A 23,592-nucleotide genomic window follows, 5' to 3' on the forward strand; every position below is an offset into this window, starting at 1 on the left:
CATCTACTCCAACAGTGACACGGATGCCAAAGGGACCCGAGTTAATGGGATAAGTGAATCTTTCGAGTTACGAGTCTATCATCAACCTCCGACTCGAGCAGCTCTTTTAAAGAGGAGAAAGGAAAACAAAGACAAAACTCTGTAATGTCACTGGGTCTCCGCAGCTCCTTTTCTGTGCCGGCATCCCGACCATCCCCAGCTCCCTGCTGCTGTGTCACTGCGTATGCCACGGCCTGCCCAGAACGAATGTCGGTTCCATCACTTTCTGCAGGTACCCTCTTCATCCCCTTTCAGATCCCTTCTATAGAAGGGCCTTCCTGGACACACCAGGCCAACTCAGACGCAGCTCCTTCTGGTCCCACAGCACCTGCGCTGACTTCTCTTACAGCACTTACCACACTGTGTGGTGCTTGTCAGCTTACTGACCTGTCCCTCTACCTAGACTGGGAGCTCCTCAAGGACAAGGAGCTTGTCCCATTCATCCCTGATCCCCATCACCTAGTACAGTCCCTAGCACATAGCAGGTACTCAGTAAAGGCTTTTGAAATGACAGAACAGATGCACCTCATTGAGATATTTGACCTTCTAGCACCCTCCACCTACTTCATCACAAGTACCTGATGAAACTGGAGAAGAGGCTCTCTGGGGGCTAATGGGACAGAAGTAAAATGGGGTAGAATAATGGGATGCTATTTGTCTGTCCGGTCTAATAGGATACTATTTGCAGATGGTTATTATGGGCTCAACTTCCTTTGTGCTGAGGATGAGATCATTTAGTCCGCGTTTCAGGGCGTGGCCCAAAGATCCGAACGGTCTTTCCCCCATGAGATAGGAACTGTGGTCTGTGCTGCAAGTCTGAAATGCACACTGCCGGCTGTGCACTTTAAGCACTGGAAGGCACTGTGGATGACGTAACAGCATTAAATCTGGAGACTCCTAGTAGTGGGGTCTGAGTGGTCTCTTGAAAATACCCCGGCCTGTTACCTGCAAGCTGCCCAGTCCACTTAGAATCTTTGAAGAAACTACTGCAGGCAATGGTAGGTAAAAAGTCTGCATACCAGGAAAATTGTTAGCGAATGCTTCTAGAAACTTTGGCCCAGCTTGCCTACTGTTTGCAAACGGACTTAGCCTAGTCAAGAAACTCAGAGCTCCTTTCCCTGCCTCCACCTCTTTTAATTTTCTCCCTGGAGCAACCACTTTGGTGAACCTCACCCACTTGAGCATTGAGACTGGAAACTTCTTATGTAAGGTGCTTTTTAATATTCCAGCCAGAACCAATCGAGACACTAAGCAGAACACAGGTAGGTGCAGACGGTAGGATTCAACACAGCAACCCCAGAGCACTGAGTCACAGCTAGAGGAAGATGCCCTGGCCATGCTAAGTCCCAGCTCAACTTCACAAACCTGACATACAGACATGCTGGACCTTAACATTTAAGGTAAATATCTAAAGTACATGAGTGTCACCATGTAGCCATATTTTGCTGCTACTGCATAGAAACCTCCCTTCATTGGGGCGCCTGGGTGGCTCAGTTGGTTAAGTGTCTGCCTTTGACTCAGGTCATGATCTCAGGGTTCTGGGATCGAGCCCCGCATCGGGCTCCCTGCTCAGCAGGGAGTCTGCTTCTCCCTCTCCCTCTGCCTCTGCCTGTCCCCTGGCTTGTGCTCTCTCTCTCTCTTTCTCTTTCACTCTCACTCTCAAATAAATAAAATCTTTAAAAAAAAAAAAAAAGGAACCTCCCTTCATTAAAAACAGTCTCTCCCTTCGATGGCTCTGCCAGAGATTCTCAGGAAGACTGCAGCAGGTAATTGTGTTAGAAAGAGCACTGGAGGGGTGCCTGGGTGGCTCAGTCAGTTAAGCGGCTGCCTTCAGCTCAGGTCATGATCCCAGGGTCCTGGGATCGAGCCCTGCACTGGGCTCCCTGCTCAGCAGAGAGCCTGCTTCTCCCTCTCCCTCTGACTGCCGCTCTGCCTACTTGTGCTATCTCTCTGTCAAATAAGTAAAAATCTTGGGGCGCCTGGGTGGCTCAGTCGCTGGGCGTCTGTCTTCGGCTCGGGTCGTGATCCCAGGGTCCTGGGATCAAGCCCCGCGTCGGACTCCCTGCTCGGTGGGGGGCCTGCTTCTCCCTCTCCCACTCCCGCTGCTTGTGTTCCTTCTCTCGCTGTCTCTCTCTGTCAAATAAATAAATAGAATCTTTAAAAAAAAAAAACAAAAAAACAGTAAGTAAAAATCTTAAAAAAAGAAAGAAAGAGCACTCAAATAGAAGTCAAGAGACCTGAATTCTAGTCCCAACTAGACCACAAACTTACAGTATGACGCACCCTCTCTGGGCCTCGACTTCCTCATCTGTAAAAAGACTGGCTGGACTAGTTTGGGGTTCCCTGACAAGGGGCTGTGGGCACGTTTCAACATCGGTCTGCAGGAAAGTTAGGAGGAAACCAGAAAAGTATGCTGTGTGCGTGCATGTGCGCACTTCTGTTGCCGACAGTGCAGTTTTCGTTGGGTTTTCACAGGGAGTCAGGAGTTGCAGAAGGTAAAGAACCAACAGACTGGAATGAAGGATCCTTTCTGCCTTAATATTCTAATTGCAACACCGGTGGAAAACTAAAACTCCATGAAGTTGTGGTGGGCAACCTTTCCAATACAGGGCACAGAGGCTGCTACCCATAAAGGACAAAATTCACAAACTGGATTGAGTAAAATTAAGAAAGTCTTTTCATCAAAAGACACCATCAAGAGAGTGAAATGACAGTCCCCCATGCAGAAGACTCTTTCATTACATATTATCAGACAAAGGACCTGTATCCAGACTATATGAGGAATTCAGTAAGAAAAGCAGACAATTCAATAGAAAAATGAGCAAAACACTAGAATAGCCACGTCACAAAAGAGGATATCCAAATAAGCGTGAACAAATGCCCAGCTTCATCAGTCATCAGGAAAATGTAAACTAAAACTCCAATATGATACCACCACTCACCTACCGGAGTACCTAAAATGAAAAAGACACGGAGCATCAAGTGAGGAGGAGCCGCACCAAGAGCTCAGCTGGTGGGAGTGTAATGTGGACAACTGTTTGGTAGTATTACCAAAGCGGAACATTCACATACGCTATGATGCTGTAATTCTACCCCCTAAGTATGCACCTAAGAGAAACGCCTATGTTCGCTCACCAAAAGATAGGTACAAAAACATTCACAGCAGCTCTACCAGTAAGGGCCCAAAACTGGACCCAACCCAAGAAACCATCAACAAGAGAGTAGATAAACTGCAGTATAATCATACAATGGACTTGGTGCAATGAGGATAAATGAACTATTACTGCTCCAAACACCATGTTAAATCTCACTCATATAAAGAGGAATGAAAGACCTGGGAGACTACATATTTATCTAAAGTTCAAAAATGGGCACAACAGAAGCATGGCATTGGAAGTCAGAGAGTAGTTACCCCTGGAGAACTAGTGACTATGACTGGCACACCATCTGAGGGACAGTCCTGTTCTATTTCTTCATCTGGGTACTAGGTTCACGAGTGTGTTCACCTGGTGAAAATTCACCAAATTTATGATTTGTGCACTTTTCTGTATCAATGGAGATTTTTTCCTACTACCAGACAACCTAGAACCTTTCATTTACTCAGTCACTGAAATACACTGAACCAATATTTATTGAGCATCTATATAAGACATTGAACTAGATGTAGAGGTTATGGTCTCTGCTCTCACACAGTTTACAACCCACAGAATTCTACTTGGCTTACATTAAGCCTACTTTTGGTTTCTGCTCTCTCTCTATAGAAAAGGATGGTGATTTAGGAAGTCTGCATTTAGAATGTGTCTTCAGGGAAGACAGCCTGCTAAGAGAGAAACTTTAAGAACCATCATCATCGTCTTTGCTCCTTCCCCAATGGATAAAGATGCAATATCTCTACATAACAGCGTATTTAGACACATCCTTATCTACCTGAAGTGGTCATTATGAGTTTTGACTAGTATCTGAAGTCAGGTCTTTTTGGAAGCATATAGAAATCTACTTCAACATCTGGCTCCTCAAGTTTTACTTCTGTTGAGTTCCAGCCTGTTTCACATGACCCGCAGCAAAGTTACTACACATGTAAGACCATGAATCCCTGTGTGACCTTAAATAAGATGGATCCAGTGACAGACATGGTTCTCCAGGAAACAATGTGAGGCAGAGATACGAGTAGGTTGTGAGAGATCTCTCCCTTCCATAATTTCACATTTCAGATATTTAGGAGGGAAAATCAGTAAGCCCCCAAACATTCTTCCAATTATTTTCCAACCACAGTTAGATATTATCTACAAAGAAAACCTCTTGAAGCAGAAGTACAAACTTATTTTAAGGACTCTCAGGTTAAATAATAAGCAAATCGCTAAAAAAAAAAATCCTTAACTATTATTATGTGCTCTTCTTATTTAATGTGTAGATACTAAAAAATGGAAGAAGTATTTTAGTTATAAGAAACTGGAAGCAGAAGATAATCGACAATCCATTCTCTTGTGTTCCAGGAAAGGGCTGGGAAGGAACCCCTCAGGCATGCCAGAAACTTTTTAGGAACAAGACTAAACCCGTCTTGTTAATTCAGATGAATCCTTTGAAGCTAGAGAGGTAAATAGGTATCTGTCCCCAGAGTCAGTTCTGACTGACCAGAAAGTCAGGTGGGGAAAAATAAAGCAAGATTTCAGAAATTAAGCTCATCATCCTCCCAACCTCCCCACCTCTGGGAATGGCACCACCGTCCAGCGCTTCCCAGGCCAGACATGGAGTTTTCTCTGACTCCTCTCTCTCCTTCACTACCCATATCCCTCCAACCATCTGGAACAGGTAACTTGCCCTCTAAATTTTGCACGCGTCTCTTCTCTCTGCCTGTACTGCAATGACCCGAGTTCAGGCTGCCTAACTCCTCCCCTGACTGGCTGAACCATGGCTAATCCGTTTCCTGAGCAAGAGTGTTATCTCCCTTCCATCTGCTCTCTACTCTCTAGCCATCAAGGTCTTTCTACAATCCTTCCTTGGCTTCCCTCTGCCCTCAAAATAAACTCTGAATTCCTCTGCCTGGCTTTTCAGGCTCCCTTTGCCGGCTCCGCTTACTTCTCAGTCTTAACTCTAAATCCTCCTCCTCTCTCCTATTCCCGTACCAGAAGACTCAGACAGGTTAGTAACGTGAAGGCTGCTGCTGATCAGAATACAACACTTTGCTTAGCTGGTCTTCTGTGACCCATGTGAGATGTGAAGCCATTTGCTGCTACCATGAAAAGAAGAGAAGGCAAGTGTCAGGAGACTAAATGGCCTTTCACTTCTCCTGAGCTGCTGGTGAGTTAGGCTAAAAGGGGAAAGTAGTGTTTGGCTTTGGAGGCATTTCTGTACTCACCTTTGAACATGGGTGTATCTGATGAGGAAGGGATTTCAAGGGAACTAATAAAGACAGAGTCAGACCACATGAGAACAGGCAACTGTGTTATCCAACACAGTTTATGAGAAAAGGCAATCCTCTGGGCTGTTTATAGATGCCTGGCCTCTATCTTGTCTAGGAATAGAGTGATATTTAGATCTAGACTCACCCAAGTTTATAAAGCACCTACTAGGTACATACTGGACACTCTCGGAACACGTAGCGGGCTGGGTATTAGGATCTCCTCCATTTCAGGGAAGAAGGGCTAATTAACATGCCAAGGTTACAGAGCGAAGAAATGAGTAGCTACAACTCAAGTCCAGGTCTTCTGACCCCAAGCTTAGCTCCTCGGTTAGCGATCTCTCTGAATTGAACTTGAGTATTAAAGGTATTCACTAGCTAAGGGGGAAGACTGAACCTGTCTTTTCACCCCCACTGAGTGGGACGTTGCAAAGGGGAGGGGTGAGAATGGCTACTAAGGAATACAAACTCCATCAAATACACAGGTTTTCCCACCCTGCACATGATGCATCAGCTAGCTAGCTGAAAAACTGAACACAGGTAGAACTTGGAGGGTTTTGCCTAAGCAAAGCAGAATGCCAGCCATGACCACAAAGAGAGGACTTCTAAGGAACAACACGCAGAGGCTTAGAGGTTCTGAAGCTTGCTGTGAAGTCAAAGGGAAGAGGAACAGTCAACCAGCCGCTCGGGGCCTTTCGTTGCTAGTTTGCTCCAACTGGAGACCTGGTTCATGGGTGGGCGAATGCCATCTGAATATGACAGTGCAAAGAGGCCTAAAGAGGAGTCAGGCAACTTCTAGGTAATGATACCAAAAAGAGAAAGTCCAGGCACTGTGCTAGATGGCTTTATTTATCATAAGATGTAATTTTCACAACCTGGTGAGGCAGGTGTAATTATCCCTATGAAATTAAAACTCAAAAAAATCAGGTAACTTGCCCAAGTCACAGTAGTTAAATTGGAATATGAGCCCCAGGCTCTGGGCCTTTGGCCTGAGCTGCCTTCATCACAGCCCACAAGCAGCATAAAACCAGAGAAACCAGAGCATAAGGTAAACCCACATTTGGTCACTTTCCACAGTTTCTGCATGCACAGAGCAGGCTGCACACATTCTGGTACTCTGGCCTTCCACGGTCCAATAAGGCATCTTCGGAAAGGAAAGGGAAGCAGGCAGTGAGCACGTGCAGGAACCAGCCCTGGGCACCAGGGTGGCCACAGGAAAACTGGGCTGTGGCTTTGTGTCACCCACTGCCCTCTGCTGGCCACTGGAAAGAGCAGGTGGAAAGAGGACCAAAGATTCATTTCAGGTTGAAGGGTCAAGAGGTGATGATGACAGATTTTTAAAAACATTTTATTAGAGAAAAACTCAAACTTATAAACGAAGAGTAGATCATGTCTCATGTTTCTTCACTTAGTTTCAACAATATATCAATTCAGGGAAAATTTTGTGTCCTCTACCCCTAACCCCCTTCCCTCCACCATGTTTTATTTTCTTTTTTTTTTTTTAAAGATTTTATTTATTTGACAGAGAGAGACACAGTGAGAGAGGGAACACAAGCAGGGGGAGTGGGAGAGGGAGAAGCAGGCTCCCCGCTGAGCAGGGAGCCCGATGCGGGGCTCGATCCCAGGACCCTGGGATCATGACCTGAGCCGAAGGCAGACGCTTAACGACTGAGCCACCCAGGCGCCCCGCACCATGTTTTATTTTCAAGCAAATCTCAAACATCCTGTCATTTCATTTGTAAAAATGTTAGTATGTATTTCTAAACGAAAAGAAAAATTTAAAAACCCCGTAACACATGATCACAGATAAAAAAAAAAAAATCCATAAATCTAATAATTCCTTATGGGACAAGAAGCCCAAAATAGAAAAAAAAAGAAAGAAAACCCAAAGCATTCAGCCTCACCCAAGAAGCTGCAATCATGCAAATCACAGATTAATAGTCTGAACCACCCAAGCAAACAAAAACACCTCATCTTCAGCCTTGCCAGGATAAACCAGCAGGAACATAGATTAAATAAATATCTTAATTGGAAATGCAAAGCTATGCACTCCTGCACAGTAGGAAGATCTTCAGCTGAGTAATTTGGCACACGAGCTACTAAATCTTTGTTGAATTTTTGGCCGAATCTTTCCAAAGACTCAGGAGGGGCAGCACTGTGTCCTTGGGGCCAAACACAGCTGGGTAACCAGGAAGCTGGGGTGAGAGGTTAAGAGGTGTGACCACGTCAACTTCCTGGCAATTTCAGCCCAGAGATCAGAATCAGGCTGAAAGATTACTCCCTACATGGCGTTACCTCTGTGCCATCTATCACCCAGTACTGCAAATTTCTATTTACACATCTGTCTCCCCTTCTAGATTATGAACTCCCTGAAGGCAGGACGGTGTTTTCACTTTTGTATCCTGCATGGCTGGCACATTAGAGAGGCTCAGTAGTAGATGGTCACATAAAGAAAGACTGAACTAGGAAAGTCCATCATTTGACAATACCAAGTGTTGGAGAGAATGGGGAGAAAAGAGAACTCTCATTTCCTGCTAGTAGGACTATAAATTGATATAACCACTCTGGAGGGCAATGTGGCAATATCCAAAGATACGTTCAAATGCTTAAGCCCATAAAACAAGAACAGGATGTTTTAAAATTTTTTTGAAAAATATATATTCAGGGGCGCCTGGGTGGCTCAGCTGGGTAAGTGTCCGACTCCTGATTTCAGCTCAGGTCATGATCTCAGGGTCATGAGATCGAGCCCTACATGGGGCTCTGCGCTCAGCATGGAATCTGTTTGAGATTATCTGCCTCTCCCTCTGCCCCTCCCCCTGCTCGAGTGCACACATGTGTGCGCGCTCCCTCTAATAAGTAAATCTTCAAAAAAATAAACAAAAATGTACATTCAGAGAATAAAAAAAGAACACAGAAAGAGCTCCTGGAAACTAAAAATACAATAGCAAAAATAAAATACTCAAGAAGGGTTGGAAGCTAAAGTTGAGAAAATCTCCCAGAAAACATAGCAAAAAGAGATAAAAAATAGGAGACAAAAGAAAGAAAACCAAAGGGCTCTTTGAGGAGGTCCAATATCTGAATAAAAGGAGTTCCAGAAAGAGAAGAGAGAAAACAGATGCGAAGAAGGTAAAAAAAACAATAAAAGAAAAATTTCTTATATTCTTATTTTCTGAGGTTCCAAAATGAAAAGGCAATGAGTACCCAGTAAAGTAGATAAAAACAGATTCATTATCAAAGCATATCACTGAGAAATGTCAGAGCCCTGGGGGCAAGTGAAGACCTAACCAGCTTCCAGAAAGAATATACACAAAGGAACAAAGGACTGAGAATCAGAATGGCTTTGGACCTTGACAGCAATCCTCAAGTGAGAAGATAATTGGAATAATGATATCGAAATTCTTTTTTTTATTTTTTAAAGATTTATTTATTTGACAGAGAGCGAGCGAGAGCAGGCTTCCTGCTGAGCAAGAGCCCAATGTGGGGCTCAATCCCAGGACCCTGGGATCATGACCTGAGCTGAAGGCAGCCGCTTAACTGACTGAGTCACCCAGGCGCCCCATGATATCGAAATTCTTAAAAAAATGATTTCAAATCCATCTCCAGCCTAAGTGTCAATTATATTTGAGGGTAAGCTAAAGATATTTCTAGTTATTCACGGTCTCCCAGTCTGCCTCCCTGCATCCTTTCTCAGGAAGTTACTGGAGGCGTGCCTCACCAAAATGAGAGTGTACACCACGAAAGTAAAAGACACAAGAGACAGGAGACAGGGGATCCCTCCCACGAGACAGGGGAAGACAATCTCCGTGGGAAAAGAAAGTCGTGCAGGGAAGGAAAAATGTATGATACGGCTCATCTATGAATCACAGTAAGAGTCATACGCTGTAAACTCTGACGACTGGCTTCACCAAAGCTACACAGCAACTACCCGAGGACCCAGGGAAGGGAGGGGTGAGCGTGTGCGGCGGGGTGGGTACAAGAGCTGAATTCGAATCTGCCAGAGTGAGAAGTCCACAGATGATGCCGACAACGGAAAAGGAGAGAAGCAGCAGTATACGCCTACTATTTAGCAAACTGACAGTGGACATAAAACCAAGTCACTAGGAGAGTTAGCAGCAGTGGTCTCTGGAGAGGGGAAACTGGGGCGGCGGGGGAGAAGGGCAAGGTACTACTGCTTTGGCAACAATATGCACGTGACTTTCATAAATCCTAAAATGAGGGGATGACCTGCACACAAGGAGATATTCAGAAAACTGAGAGGGGCAGTAAGGCTTCCAACAGCACCTCACATGGTCTGACGGTTTTAGATCAGATGACAGTGCTGTTCTGCCTGTCTGTACACCAGTGCTATGTCCTAATTCACGACCACCACACTTCAGCACTTCAGAAGTACTTGCAGGATACAGATGCAGCTTTACGTTCTAATCAGGAATGATGAGGCCACTCAATCCAGCAGGTACATTAAGCCCGGATCTCCGAAAAGGAAATGATTTTACTTTGCAAATAACTGATGTCTCTAAGAGGACATTTTGAGATGTTGGTTCAGAAGCTCTCCCCCTGCCACCTCCCTTGACTGAGAGCTCGCATAACCCAGAGCTCCAGGACTCGGCCCAGCTAACAAACACAGGAGACGAGGGTGGCAAACGGTGATAGGAGCTTTGTATAGAAATATGTACATTTGCGTAATAGGCCTTTTCATGCTTTATATGTAGCTTTTTACCTGTAACCTTCATTACATTGTGAATTAAACGTAACTCTTGTCAAAAACAAAAACAAAACAACAACAAACAAACAACCATGGATTTTCGAAAGTTCTTACCAGCAGTGAAAATGCCTTTGGTGCTCTGTTTCATACTAGAAGGTCTCACAATTGCTGAAAGCCCTGTAAGAGAAAACCAGCAAGAGTGCCAAAAAAGCCAGATGTTAGTCATCTTAACACTTATAAACCTAAAACGAAATATTCTTCCCAGTTATCCAAGAAAACCAGCAAATCCAGCTCTGCCCTGGTGTCACAGAATGACAGTGGAAGGGCTATCAGGATTGAGGGCCAGGAGACCGGAGCTGCCAGCCGTGGCACCGACCAGCCGTGTGAGCTCAGGCAAATGCCTGCTCCCCTCTGGGCCTGGACCTCCTCACCTTAATTAAAATGGGGGGGGTCAAGTCACCCTCAAAGGTCATTTTATGACTTTAAATCTGCTTAAGGAGGCTGGATCTCAACCCCAAGATGGGAAATGATTAAAAAGAACCCAAAGTTTCTGCCTAGGAGAAAAACTTCCATTCTGAAAACATACACTGGACTCCTCAGTCCTTCATCCTCTCACAAAGGCAGCAGAGATCATATTGTGACTAGAATCATGTTAAAATGAAAACAAACAACTTGGCTTTTCACTTATCTTCAGAATAGGTACCTGGGAACCTAAACGCATGCTCTGACAGCCTGGGGCAGGCTCCTGGGAGAGTGCGTCACTGGAGGGGCATCTGGGGCAGTAGCTTGCATCTTTGAGGAGCTCAGGAAATATTTACTCAATAAAACAGGAGAACGTGCTCATTTGGGGATGGGAGTCCTTTTCAATCATGATTATTTTTTACTGACAGTCCTTGTGAATTATCTTTAACGCCTCAAAGGGAAGTGGGTCTCTGAAGATAAGATTTTTGGGTAAACACTGGGAAGGCCCTGGGGATAATATGTAGAACATGGGCCATGTCAGAGGGAACTGACGGAACACATGATGAGACACACTGAACGGGAGTCGGCTGATGAAAGCTGTGTTCCTCATGTTAGAAAAGCACTAAAAATGGCACCAGTCTCCTTCTTTCTCAGACCACCATGAAGGACACAGAGGAGTCTTTGGAATAACTTCTAGAAGTTACGCTCTTGGAACCAAAACAAACATTGTTTCCCCCTTTGACAGTGATTTAGGACCCAGGAATCTGAAAACAGAAGTACTTTCACCACCCTACTTCAAACAAATGACAATTTAGATTTGGAAAAACCCCAGATTGTTAGTGCTTTCTTCTTCCCTGAGACAATCTGTCTCTCAATCTCTCTAGGCAAGAAAGAATAAAGAATACATCTCAGTCACAAAGTTTGCTTTTTACCCACAGCAAGCACTTCCTTGACGTCAAATCCATAAACATACCTAGTCGCACCACTTCTCCACAGTCAGGATCATGAGCAACTTGCAATAAAGTTTCTTCCACATCTCTGTTTTTTCCAGGAGGGTCCATAATATGATTTATTTGTTGCTGTAAGGTTTTGGGCAATGTCATTAGCTGAGTGAATTGTCCTTCTGGGCTTTTATCTATCTAATGGGGAAAAAAAAAAAGATAATGTCTATGGAAAGTTCTTTGAATTCTATAACGATTCAAAGAAACATGGCTTCTCTTTCAAGTCATATAAACATACATGAACCCATTCCCTAGACTGGGCAGCACACTAAGGAGACTTGCTCCTTTCTGAAACTGAATGCACAAGAGTTCAGATGCTAAGTTCCTTCAAAAAGGCCAACTCTTTTCCTATAGTAATCCACTTTCACATGAGAAAAGAATAGAAGCCTCTTTAAAGGATCAATTTCTGACTCTCAGTTTTAAAATTTCTATTTGTCTTACATCCAGCAGTTGAAGGAAGTGAGGCTGCTGCTAACATTCACTGAGGCTCAGCAAATCCAGGCACTCAGACTCTCTCTCCCACTTTAAACACAGAGGCACTGAGCGACACAGCCTGGGTCATACCGTCAATCGGAGAGAGCAGCGTCTAACCACATGTCTCCTGCCTTCTGGGCCTTTTTATTCATCATGCTGTATTTCATTAACTGTGGGAATAAACTGAGGACAAGGACTAAACTTACTCACTTTTAATCCCCTGGCACACAGTAGGTAGTCAAAAAACACTGGCTGAGTAAGGGAATGAATAACTGAATCAATAAAACTTAGTTGTCATTATTTCTTAAGTACGATTAAATTACACCAGTGGTTTCTGTACCCCACATATTCTAAATACATCAAGCTGAAAGATAAATACAGAAATAAAACATACAAACTGTGCATCAGATTTGACTTTGAATCCAAAGTTAGCCACAGAGCCGAGGCCACACCTAGCCTGCCTAACTCCTAGTCTAACATACTTTACTTCACGGAACTAAGTTTTTACAAAATCATGTAAACATTGCCTGTCTGCCAAGGTGAGAACCAGTAGCACCGCCCTTAATGAATGGCTCATCCCATTATTTTTCAGGTAAGAATCTGTCTTGTATTCTTTTTTTTTTTTTTTTAAAGATTTTATTTATTTATTTGACAGAGAGAGACACAGCGAGAGAGGGAACACAAGCAGGGGGAGTGGAAGAGGGAGAAGCAGGCTTCTCATGGAGCAGGGAGCCCGATGCAGGACTCAATCCCAGGATCCCGGGATCATGACCTGAGCCGAAAGGAGATGCTTGACTGAGCCACCCAGGCGCCCTGTCTTGTATTCTTTCAACAAATGTTTAGGTTTTAACTTTGACTAAGAGAACAGCAAGAAAAAAACTAGACAAATGAATGTATTAAATTTTAGATTCAGATTTTCCAGATATGACTAACTTTCTTATTAACACTTAGAATTCACTCATTCTACCACTTTTTTTCATTTAATAAGTATATGAGTAGTAATGTCTAGTTTTCTAGTTTCCTATAAAATTTATGCAAAGAAGAACAAAGTACTATTATCTAGTGGCTCCAGTAAAAATTAAGGTTGTTTTTTTTTAACCTGAATATTTCATATTTATCATTAAAAAGATTCTAAATTCACAGGATTTGAACTCTATTTAGCTTTGCTTCAATACATGACAAAAACTGTGGACATTACTGTATAATATATTAGAAATAACATTTATGGACTCATATTTTGGGGCTAAGAATTGAGATTAGTCAAAAGGATCTTCTATTACTGTAAGGCTTTATCTATGAAGCTTTCAGGAATTTCAGAGATACCAAAATGGCTTGAGTAGTATGAGGAGTTAAAAAAAGAGTATTTGCCACTGCTTTCTCTTGAGGAAAAGAATGCACTGGAATTTTTGCTTGAAAGACAAAATATTAGGTGACATTTTCAAATAAATTGTTAAATTCTGTGTAATTATCCTTTTTGATTCTCATTAAAACATGGAAGTGAAAGCATTCAGTTAAATCGTGAGAATCAGTAAATAAAGGAGAAGAAATTTTTTAAAAAATCGTGAAAGTCAAACTGCATTTTAAAAGCAGATAAGACCACATACTACTGTATGGTTCCATTTATATGAAGTGTCCAGAATAGACAAATCCATAGAGGCAGAAAACAGATTATTGGTAGCCTGTCGGGAGGGGAAGCTAGGAACTACCAACGGATGTGGGGTTTCTTTTTGGAGTGATGGAAATGCTGTAAAATTAGACTGTAGTGATAGTTGCACAACTCTGTGAATACTCTAAAAACCACTGAATTTTATGGTATGTGAATTATATTTCGATAAAGCTGATGTTTTAAAAAAGCAGATGTGGTCATCTGATACTGGATGCTGTGTTGTACCACCCAGATGCTGGCTTAAGGGCCAAGGTACTCATTTCACTAGTTGCTGGGAAAGTTGGCTGAATCCCCCTCTTAGAGTCCCTCCTAGACTTGTCCTCAGCCAAGGGAGCTGCCTGGATCCAATGACTGGACGATGCAGGAGTACAAAGGCCTGGCCTCTCTGCCCCAAGCTGGGACAACCAGGAAAGGCCATCTAGTTCCACAGCGCCACCGTAGGATCAGATGAGGGCTTGTTTCAAATCCACTCAATCCCGATCCTACACAATAGGTACCAGGAGCAGTCCTAAGAGCATAGTCTATGATGGCATTTTAGAGCTGACATACTATGGAAGGCCAAGTGGAAGCCATGAAGCTGCCATTTTACCTCTTATACAAAATAGTAATTAAAAACAACAACAACAAACACCACATCTCAGGAGGAAAAGCAGAGATTAGTGCTATCTGCAAACCTAAATGATGCAGGGGTGTGATGTTTAGTTTTGTGTCACTTGGCTAGGCTATAGTGCTCAGTTGCTTGGTCAAACATTAGTCCAGATGTTATTATAAAAGTATTCTTTAAAGATATAATTAACATTTAGGTCAGCAGACTCTGAGTAAAGCAGATTACCCTCTATAATGCAGGTGGGCCTCATCTAATCAGTCAAAGGCCTTAAGAAAAAAGACTAAAGTCTCCAAGGAAGAAGGAATTCTGCCTCCAGATTGCCCTCAGACTTAAAAAAACTACAACATACTCTTCCCTGGGTCTCCAGCCTGCTGGCATGCTCTGCAAATTTCAAACTCGTCAGCCTCCATGATTTAATTCCTTAAAATAAATCTCTCTCTCTCTCTCTCTATATATATCCTACTGGCTCTGTTTCTTTGGAGAACACTGACTAATACAAAGGCTAATAGTCCCCATCATATTTCCATTAAGTTTGGCCCTCGCAAAATCCAAATGGGTTTTGGAAGATTATCCAGACTACCACAACTCAACCAAGTAGAAGTCCCAGTTACATCTGCTGTGCTGGACATGGTAAATCTGTTAGAGCAAGTCAACAGAACTGCAGGTATCTGGAAGGGGCCAAGACATGGGGAATGCATTCTTTTCCATCTTTATTAGGAAGGAGGATCAGAAGCAGCTCGCATTCATGAGACAGACAATAGTATATCTTATGGTTTGCCTCAGGGCTATGTTAACTCTCCCATCCTCTGTCGTAAGATACCCCAAGGAAACCAGACTATGTGGACATTCTGTATAATCTCAGGCTGATCCAATACATCAATGGTATGTTGCTACTGTTACCTGGTAAACAATAGGGGCAAGTACATTGGAGTGCCTGGTAGATAAATGTACTCCAGGGGGTAGAAGATAAACCCTATGACGTTTCAGGAGTCTATCACATCAGTGAAGTGTTTAGGGGTCAAGTGGTCTGATGCATGGTGGGACATCCTCTCCAAAGTAAAGATCAACTTCTTGCATCTCGCACCTCTCACTGCTAAGAGTGAAGCATGAGGCTTGGTAAGCTTCTTCAGGTTTTGGAGGCAGCAGATTCCACACTTGGCTGTAATGTTCAGACCCATTAACCAAGTGGTAAAAAAGGATGCCAGGTGTGTGAGGCTCAGAGCAGAAAAGAGCTCTGCAACAGATCCAGGCAGCAGAGCAAGCAGCCCCCCACTTGGGCCATACAACCCTGTAAAATCTATAGCGTTAAAGGTGTCTTCGCTAAAAGAAGCCACAGGAAGCTTGGGGTAGGCTCCCAGTAGGAGAATCACAATGTAGACTGCTAGGGTTCTACAGCAAGACCATGCTATCTGCAGTGAAAAACAAGACCTCATTTGAAATCAGCTCCTAGATATGAGACCCTGGTAGAGATGGAGCTTCTAACCTGGAGCAACAAAAGACCATGCATCAAGAACTGCCCATCACGAGCTGAGATCTCTCATATTCACCAAATCTTAAGATCAGGTAGGCTCTACAGTAATCCACTGTAAGATAGGAGAGGTACACTAGCATTCGACATGAGTAAGGCCAGAGGGCACAAGTAAGCTGCACACACAGGAAACCCAGGCCCCATAATAGCCACTATGCACTGTTGGACCAGTGAATACCATCCTATTTCTCCACTGGTTCATGCATATGGCTACATTGAGGATCCCTTGTGACTGGCTTTTGGAGGATAAAGGATGAACTTGCTGCATGGATGATTTGGCTTGGTATGTCCAAGCTGAAAATGATGCATTACAGCTTCACTCAGGGATAGCCCTGAAAGACATTAATGAGGCGAAATCGCTCCAAAATGGGTATGCTTCAGGCAGTGCACCTGGTCATCCACTTTACATGGAAAAAGTGGCCTCAGGAAAGAAGATACAAAGACCCATGGGGAGTGAAGCATGGTTCGCTGGTTGGTTGGGCCCGAAAGGAAAAAGACTGGAAGACTAAAGACAAAAAACTAGGGAGAAAAGGCATGTGGATGCATCTATGGGAGTTGTGCACAAAGTGTGAAGATCTTTGTATTTTGCTAACGTCCACGAGAAAGCATCCTTCACAGAAGAATCAACAATAACCAAAAGAACAATTCAGCCAGTTAATTCACTAGTCTCTGTCATCCCAGTGCTGGCACAATGGTTTTTTTTTGTTTTAAATTTTTATTTATTTATTTGACAGAGAGAGACACAGCGAGAGAGGGAACGCAAGCAGGGGGAGTGGGAGAGGGAGAAGAAGCAGGCTTCCCGCCTAGCAGAGAGCCCGACACAGGGCTCAATCCCAGGATCCCGGAACCACGACCCGAGCCAAAGGCAGACGCCCAACGACTGAGCCACCCAGGTGCCCCTGGCACAATGGTTTTTAAAAGGAGTAGCCATAGTGGCAGGGAATGAGGCTCTGCCTAGGTCCAAGGCTGACTTAGCTACTGCTGTTGTTAAGGTCTATCCTGAGAGCAACAGAAGCCAACGCTGAGATCCTGGTAATAGGATCATCTCTTTTTTTTTTTTTTAAAGATTTTTATTTATTTATTTAACAGAGAGAGAGAGAGAGCGAGCACAAGCAGGCAGAGGGGTAGACAGAGGGAGAGAGAGAGGGAGAAGCAGGCTCTCCGCCGAGCACGGAGCCCGATGCGGGGCTCGATCCCAGGCCCTGGGATCATGACCTGAGCCGAAGGCAGCCACTTAACCGACTGAGCCACCCAGGAGCCCAGGATCATCTCTTGAAACTAACCAGCCACTTGGTGGAAGTTCACTACATCGGACCCTTTCCACCTGGGAAGGGGCAGGTAATTCATCTTAATTGGAAGTAACACATATTCTGAGCATGGGTTTGCCCTTCTTGCTAACAGGACCTAGCCAGCACCCTTACAGGGCCTACAGAATGCTTGCTTCACCAACATGGCTGTACCATGTAACATCACTTATGGACCCATTTTAGAGCAAAAGAGGTACAGAGGTACAGCAATGGGCACAGGACCACGACTCCACTCTTCCTACCATACACTGCACCAAAGCTACCAAACTGATAGAACAGTTCTCAAAAAGGGGAAATCTGGGGTCCACACAACAAAGAATTATCCAGCCTAAAATGCTAAGAGTGCCATCATTTAAAAATCCTATGACAGAGCAATGAGGAACAGCTGAGCCAGCAGCTTGGAGATGATACCCTGTGAGAATGGGGTACAGTACACATCCTAAATTAATGCCTGTTATATAGTACCTCATTCCCAACTGGTGGAATGCACAGGTCTGGGAACCAAGGGATGGAAGAAGTACCTTGCTTCCCATTGTTCCCAGTGACGCACTCAGGAAATGTGTGCTTCCCATCCCTACAACTTTAGGACTTTAAACTTAAAGCTATGACTGCCACTACTCTCTTCAGATTCCATGCCCAAAGTCCAGCAGACACAGAAAGGAGTAGCGCCACAGTGGCAGAAGTAACTGATCCTGATCATCAGAGGTAGGGCTGCTGGTACACATCTCTTAGTACCCTGTGCCCAACTTTGACGGTAAAGGGAAAGGGCAGCAATCATAACCTGAAATAGGCAAGGTGACCGGGTCTCAGATGCCTCAGGGATGAGGGTTTGGGCCACCTCGTCTAGCCCAGCACAAGTGCAAGATGGGGGTGAAGGGAGTTTTGAATGGGGAGCATGGGAAGGAGCAGGTGGGCGTCAGTTACAGCCTCAGCAGCACTGGGAACTGTAATTCGGCCCACGAATCTTACTCTTGTAAGCTTCCCCAGGATAAGAGATCAATTAGAACTTAGATCATGCAGGCTTTCCCAGGCCATAGTGAGGAATTTGGAATGGTTTATCTTCAGGGTTAAAGAAAATTCCCAGCCCTTTCCCCTTGCTCAGTTTTCTGAAAGTTGGCAGCTAAGCACATTATTCTTCTTGATCCCAAATCAGGGAATAGATGATGTCCCTTTGGAGAAATTCTACAGATACTGACACCAAGAGAAACAGAGACAATGTAGAGAGCAAGATAAAATTTCAAAAATTATAATAAAGACCACTAGAGGGGTGATAAAAGATAATGCATTTGGAAAACAAGAACAGGATGCTGTAAGAAAAAAAGAACATTCAAAGGAAATTAAAAATTTAATAGCAGTGCTAGAAGATCAATTTGAAAAATTCTTCTGGAAAGCAGAACAAAAACCCCAAAGAAACAGGAAGGAGGAAAGAGAAATTAAAAAGATCAAACCAGGAGGTCTGACAACCAGCTAACAGGAATTCCAGAAAGAACAAAGTAAGAAAATGGATATGAAGAAATTATTATAGAAATAACAAAATTTCTTAGAATTGGGAGCTCACGAGTTTCCAGACTGAAAAGGCTCATGAAGTGCCAGAGTAATAGTGAAAAACACATATACAAAGACAAATCATCATGAAATTTAAGACTGGAAAAAGGGAAAAGATCCTAAACACTGTCCTAGAGCTAAAAAGGTCACATCCAAAGGATAGCAATCTTTTTTCTTTTAATTTTATTTATTTATTTTTAAAGATTTTATTTATTTATTTATTTATTTGACAGAGAGAGACACAGTGAGAGAGGGAACACAAGCAGGGGAGTGAGAGAGGGAGAAGCAGACTTCCCGCTGAGCAGGGAGCCCGATGAGGGGCTCGATCCCAGGACCCTGGGATCATGACCTGAGCCGAAGGCAGACGCCCAATGACTGAGCCATCCAGATGCCCCCAAAGGATAGCAATCTGAATGTCACTGGACTTTAATTATTATTATTATTTTTTTAATTTATTTGAGAGAGAGTGAGAGCGAGAGAGATCACAGAGAGAGAGGGAGAAGCAGACTCACCACTGAGCAGAAAGCCCGACACGCAGCTTGATTCCAGGACACTGAGATCATGACCTGAGCCAAAGGCAGATGCTTAACTGACTGAGCCACTCAGGACTTTTAAGAACAACACTTAGAAACTAGAAGAAATGATGCTATGTCTTAAAAAGTCTGAGGGAAAGTTATTTCCAACCTAGAATGTGATATGCAGCCCAAACTATCAATCAGTGCAAGGGTAGAATGTTCAGATGTACATGGTCTCAAAAAATGTACCTTCCTCGCAACCTATGTTAGAGAGGTACTAAAAGGTATATTTCACCAAAATTAAAGTGTAGCCATGCAAAAGGAAGATAAAAGATGCAGAAAATCAAAACCTAGCAAAGGAGAGAGGCAGAAAGAACCCTCAGGGTAATAATGAAAAGATGCTCCAGGAGAACAGCCGTGCCACAAGCCTAGAAAACAACCAGTCCAGAAAGAACAGGGCACAGGGAGCTCCAGGAAGAAACGTCCCCAAGAAAAACAAGAAACAGAAAATACCTGAGGTGTTGGTGTATGATGAGAGAAGCTATACAGATTTGTAAGAGGGTATGAATTAGTGACAGGAACAAAGAAAATCAAGCAAATGAAGAAAATGAGACAATTATTAACTCCAAGAAAAACAAATTTGTGCAGGAAAGGAAATTTCAAAGTAGTACATCTCAGCAATGAAGAAAAAGTAAGTTTCATAATAATGTAAATAGTGAATATTAACCTAACCAAAAATTATGAAATCACTGTATGTGGCGCAAGAGGGAGTGAGGCAGGAAGGGAAGTGTGTGTGTGCAAGTGTACACATGTGCGTGCATGTTGATGGGAGTGACAAAAGAGAGTAAAAAAATCCTCATCTTTCATAGATGGAGGACAAAAATAAAGTATGAAACAGAAAAAAAATCAAGAGATCACAGTCAAATTATATTGTTTAGAAACAGGGAGGTAAACACAGGACCCGCTAATGAGATGAAAGCAGTCGCCTCTGGGAAGTAGCACTGAGAAGTAGGAAGGTGCCGAGTACAGAACTGCTACTTTTTGTTATAAACCTTGAGGTCCCATTTGATTTTTAAACCACGTGCATGCATTACGTTAAGAAAAGTAAAAAAGTAAAAAAACTTGCAAAATTCGTTCAACTGACTGGTGGGTATTCTGGGCATTTCATGTTACTCTTTTTTTTTGTTTAAAATAATTCCTTTTTTTTTTTTTTCAAAGTTCCCTTTCAGTTGTAGAAATTCCCTTAATTCTATATTCAAAATAATTAATTGCCCCTATTATTTGGAGAGGAAGAGCATTTAAAAAGTAAAATACATAAAAAAAAACAACTCTGTGGTTTCTACAGTTTTAAAAAAATCTTTTTTTTTTAAGATTTTATTTATTTATTTGACAGAATGAGAGAGACAGCACAAGCAAGGGGAGAGGGAGAGGGAGAAGCAGGCTTCCCACGGAGCATGGAGCCCGATGCGGGGCTCGATCCCAGGACCCCGGGATCAGGATCTGAGCCAAAGGCAGATACCCAACGACTGAGTCACCCAGGCGCCCCGAGTTTTAAAAACATCTTAAATTCAAATTACTTTCTCAAAGGAAAAGTCCTTTAATATTTATTTTCAAATACTTAATAATATCATTTTTAAAGATACCTGGAAAGAAAGTTTCATTTGATATATCAAAAGGAAAGCCAAGACATAATAAACATAACAAGTGAGGAAAAAAATAAGCGTCAGAATACCATGTGTAAGTCTGTTTATATAGAACAAAACCAAACAAAAAAAGACCAAACTTCTTCATACATGTGTATATGTACAAATAAATACAAAAATGCACCCAAAAAGAGATCTGGGAGAATATATGCCAAACTGTCAGTAAGGTTACGTCTGGGGAAGCAAGCAGGATTGGGGATGAAGATGCCAAATTTGAGAATTTATTTTCACTTGTTTTTGATTGGTAACTAGTACACATAATAATTTCAAATGGCAAAAAAGATACACATGGTAAAGACAGGTCCCTCTCCCACATCAGCCCCAGGTTCCCTTTCCCAAAGGTGGCCTCTTACTACTAGTCTCTTATGTTACCTTTTAGCTTTATTCCAAATACATACACTAGTATGTTTACATTTGAAACCTACTTTTTAAACTATAAATGTTATTACACTACTCATATTGCTCTAACCCTTACTTCTTCCTCTTAAAATAGCTCTTGCCTTAGAAACACCATAAATTATTTCCCACATACAGTTTACCTCCAGTCTGCCTTGCTGGATCTTATACACCACTTGGGGATTCTCCTGCAATATGTTGCCATAGAGCTCACGAAAGTGGGCTATGTTGGGCTTCACAATATTCAGCACTTTTGTCTTATCCTCTCCAACCACCATCCGAAAGTCGCCTGGTTAAAACAAATGGAAAAACAAATTTTCCATTGAGAGTCCACATCCTGACCTACAAACTATAGCCCTACATTCATCCTACGCTAGTTCAAGACAGCATCATCCCACATTCAAAACATTGGTTTTTCTTCTTAAAAAAAAATTTTTTTTTTTAAGATTTTATTTATTTGCGAGAGAGAGAATGAGAGACAGAGAGCATGAGAGGGAGGAGGGTCAGAGGGAGAAGCAGACTCCCTGCTGAGCAGGGAGCCTGATGCGGGACTCGGTCCCGGGACTCCGGGATCATGACCTGAGCCGAAGGCAGTCGCCTAACCAACTGAGCCACCCAGGCGCCCCTGGTTTTTCTTCTTTAAAACTGTGAGTACATTACCCAAGGAATGCAGGCACTTGTTTAGGGGAAAACAGAGCCTCTCAAATCCTAAAGCCCTTGATGCCAGTTAAAATGCAGTTACCTAAGTACAAAAGGTAATCATCATTGAGAAGCTGATTTTTGTTTTTCCAATTGCAAAAGCACCTATTCTTATAATCTTTCATCCTGTGAGCAAAACTCTGTGACCAATCATGGACCTGGGGGCTGTATGTCACCTTAGACGTGTCCTTGCTACTGCTTACTCAGTTTACTCAGCTTGAACCTCCTTGCTGTGTTTGTGCAAGGGCTTTTGCGGTACTTTATGAATATAAAGAACTTTATCTATCACATTTGGTAAGGGCAAGAGCACGGCGAGTGTTAAGAGTCCTAGTAAGACGAGGTTTACATTTAAGATGAACTTTTTGAAAGCAGATACCATTTGTTACATTGCAAGTGGTGAGAAATGAGGAACGTTACATTTGCCTATGGGATGGACTGAGCTGCAGAATAAACAGTTTTGAAGGACAAAGAGCCATTCTGACACAAATTTGAGGTGCCCTGGCCTGCTTTTGCCACTGACAATGATAAGCAAGATGTGGAGGGAAAAAGACGATGAAATGTGCAAACTTGAGGGAATGCCTACTGGGCTAATGTGCATTCAAAAAAGGCTAGGTGCGTGTGAGGGCCTCCCAGGAGAAGGCTGGCGAAAGCACTGTGACTGAAACTTTTCTTGGACAGTTAGAAAGTCATCCAGGAAAGCAGTGAGGTAGCAAGTGTAGGCAGGTACCCCAGATACTGACAAATTCCCAGGGATCAGGTGACAGTGTAATTCGCCATTTGAACTAGGTCGCTTTTGAGGGTGAGGTGGGCATGATGAATAATTATACCAGGATAAGTAAAAACTGGGCAAACCCAAACATACGGTTACCCTTGCCAATTAATTTTCTTGGAGGGGGTGGCATGGGCAGGAGAGGGAATCATTGAAATTATTATGTGCCACAACAGATATTACTAGACCAAACTGTTGTTTTGTTTTGGAAAAAATACAGATACCCAATAGTATCTTTACTATCCTTCAGTAAGGAATAAAATATGCTGGGTTTTGAAGCTTCAGAGGACCAACTTATACTACAATTTTGTGGAAAGCAGCTGGGGACTGCAAGCTTCAGGAAAACAAACTTATAAACAGCCTCTGGAACCCAACGTTTGTGACATGAAGTTTGTTCAGGGAAGTGAGCAGAAGTGAGTTCCAGTCATAACAAGCTGCCCCAATATGGACAAACTTATTTTTTCACTATTATTTTATTTTATTTTTTAAAGATTTTATTATTTATTTATTTGCCAGAGAGAGAGAGTGCGAGCACAAGCTGGGGGAGTGGCAGGCAGAGGGAGAAGCAGGCTCCTTGCTGAGCAAGGAGCCCGATGTGGAGCTCCATCCCAGGACCCGGGGATCCAGGACCCATGACCTGAGCCAAAGGCAGCCACTTAACTGACTGAGCCACCCAGGTGTCCCTATTTTATTTTTTTAAAGATTTTATTTGACACAGAGAGAGAGAGACAGAGAGCACAAACGGGGGAACAGCAGAGGGAGAAGCAGGCTCCCCGCTGAG

The 23,592-nt window shown here is 43.1% G+C and overlaps 1 protein-coding gene across 8 annotated transcripts in view; it reads right to left on the reverse strand.

Annotated features, from left to right (window-relative positions):
* TAMM41 (TAM41 mitochondrial translocator assembly and maintenance homolog) overlaps nt 1-23,592 on the reverse strand; it is a 49,099-nt gene that overhangs the window by 347 nt on the left and 25,160 nt on the right. For 2 of the 8 annotated variants that reach the window (XM_081822454.1, XM_081822463.1), the window contains exons 4-7: nt 21,487-21,632; nt 11,575-11,740; nt 10,254-10,316; nt 7,227-7,632 (exon numbers count right to left, since the gene is read on the reverse strand). In XM_081822454.1, coding sequence (XP_081678580.1) covers nt 7,268-7,632; nt 10,254-10,316; nt 11,575-11,740; nt 21,487-21,632 — 740 coding nt within the window. In that variant the 3' untranslated portion in view covers nt 7,227-7,267. Of the gene's footprint in view, nt 1-7,221; nt 7,633-10,253; nt 10,317-11,574; nt 11,741-21,486; nt 21,633-23,592 lie in introns of those variants that run through there. The other 6 variants (XM_081822469.1, XM_081822444.1, XM_081822494.1 and 3 more) reach the window with 6 other exon arrangements.

Source organism: Leptonychotes weddellii, chromosome 1 (genome assembly GCF_054177405.1).
Source record: "Leptonychotes weddellii isolate Sample4059 chromosome 1, ASM5417740v2, whole genome shotgun sequence".
Classification (NCBI taxonomy): Eukaryota; Metazoa; Chordata; class Mammalia; order Carnivora; family Phocidae; genus Leptonychotes; species Leptonychotes weddellii.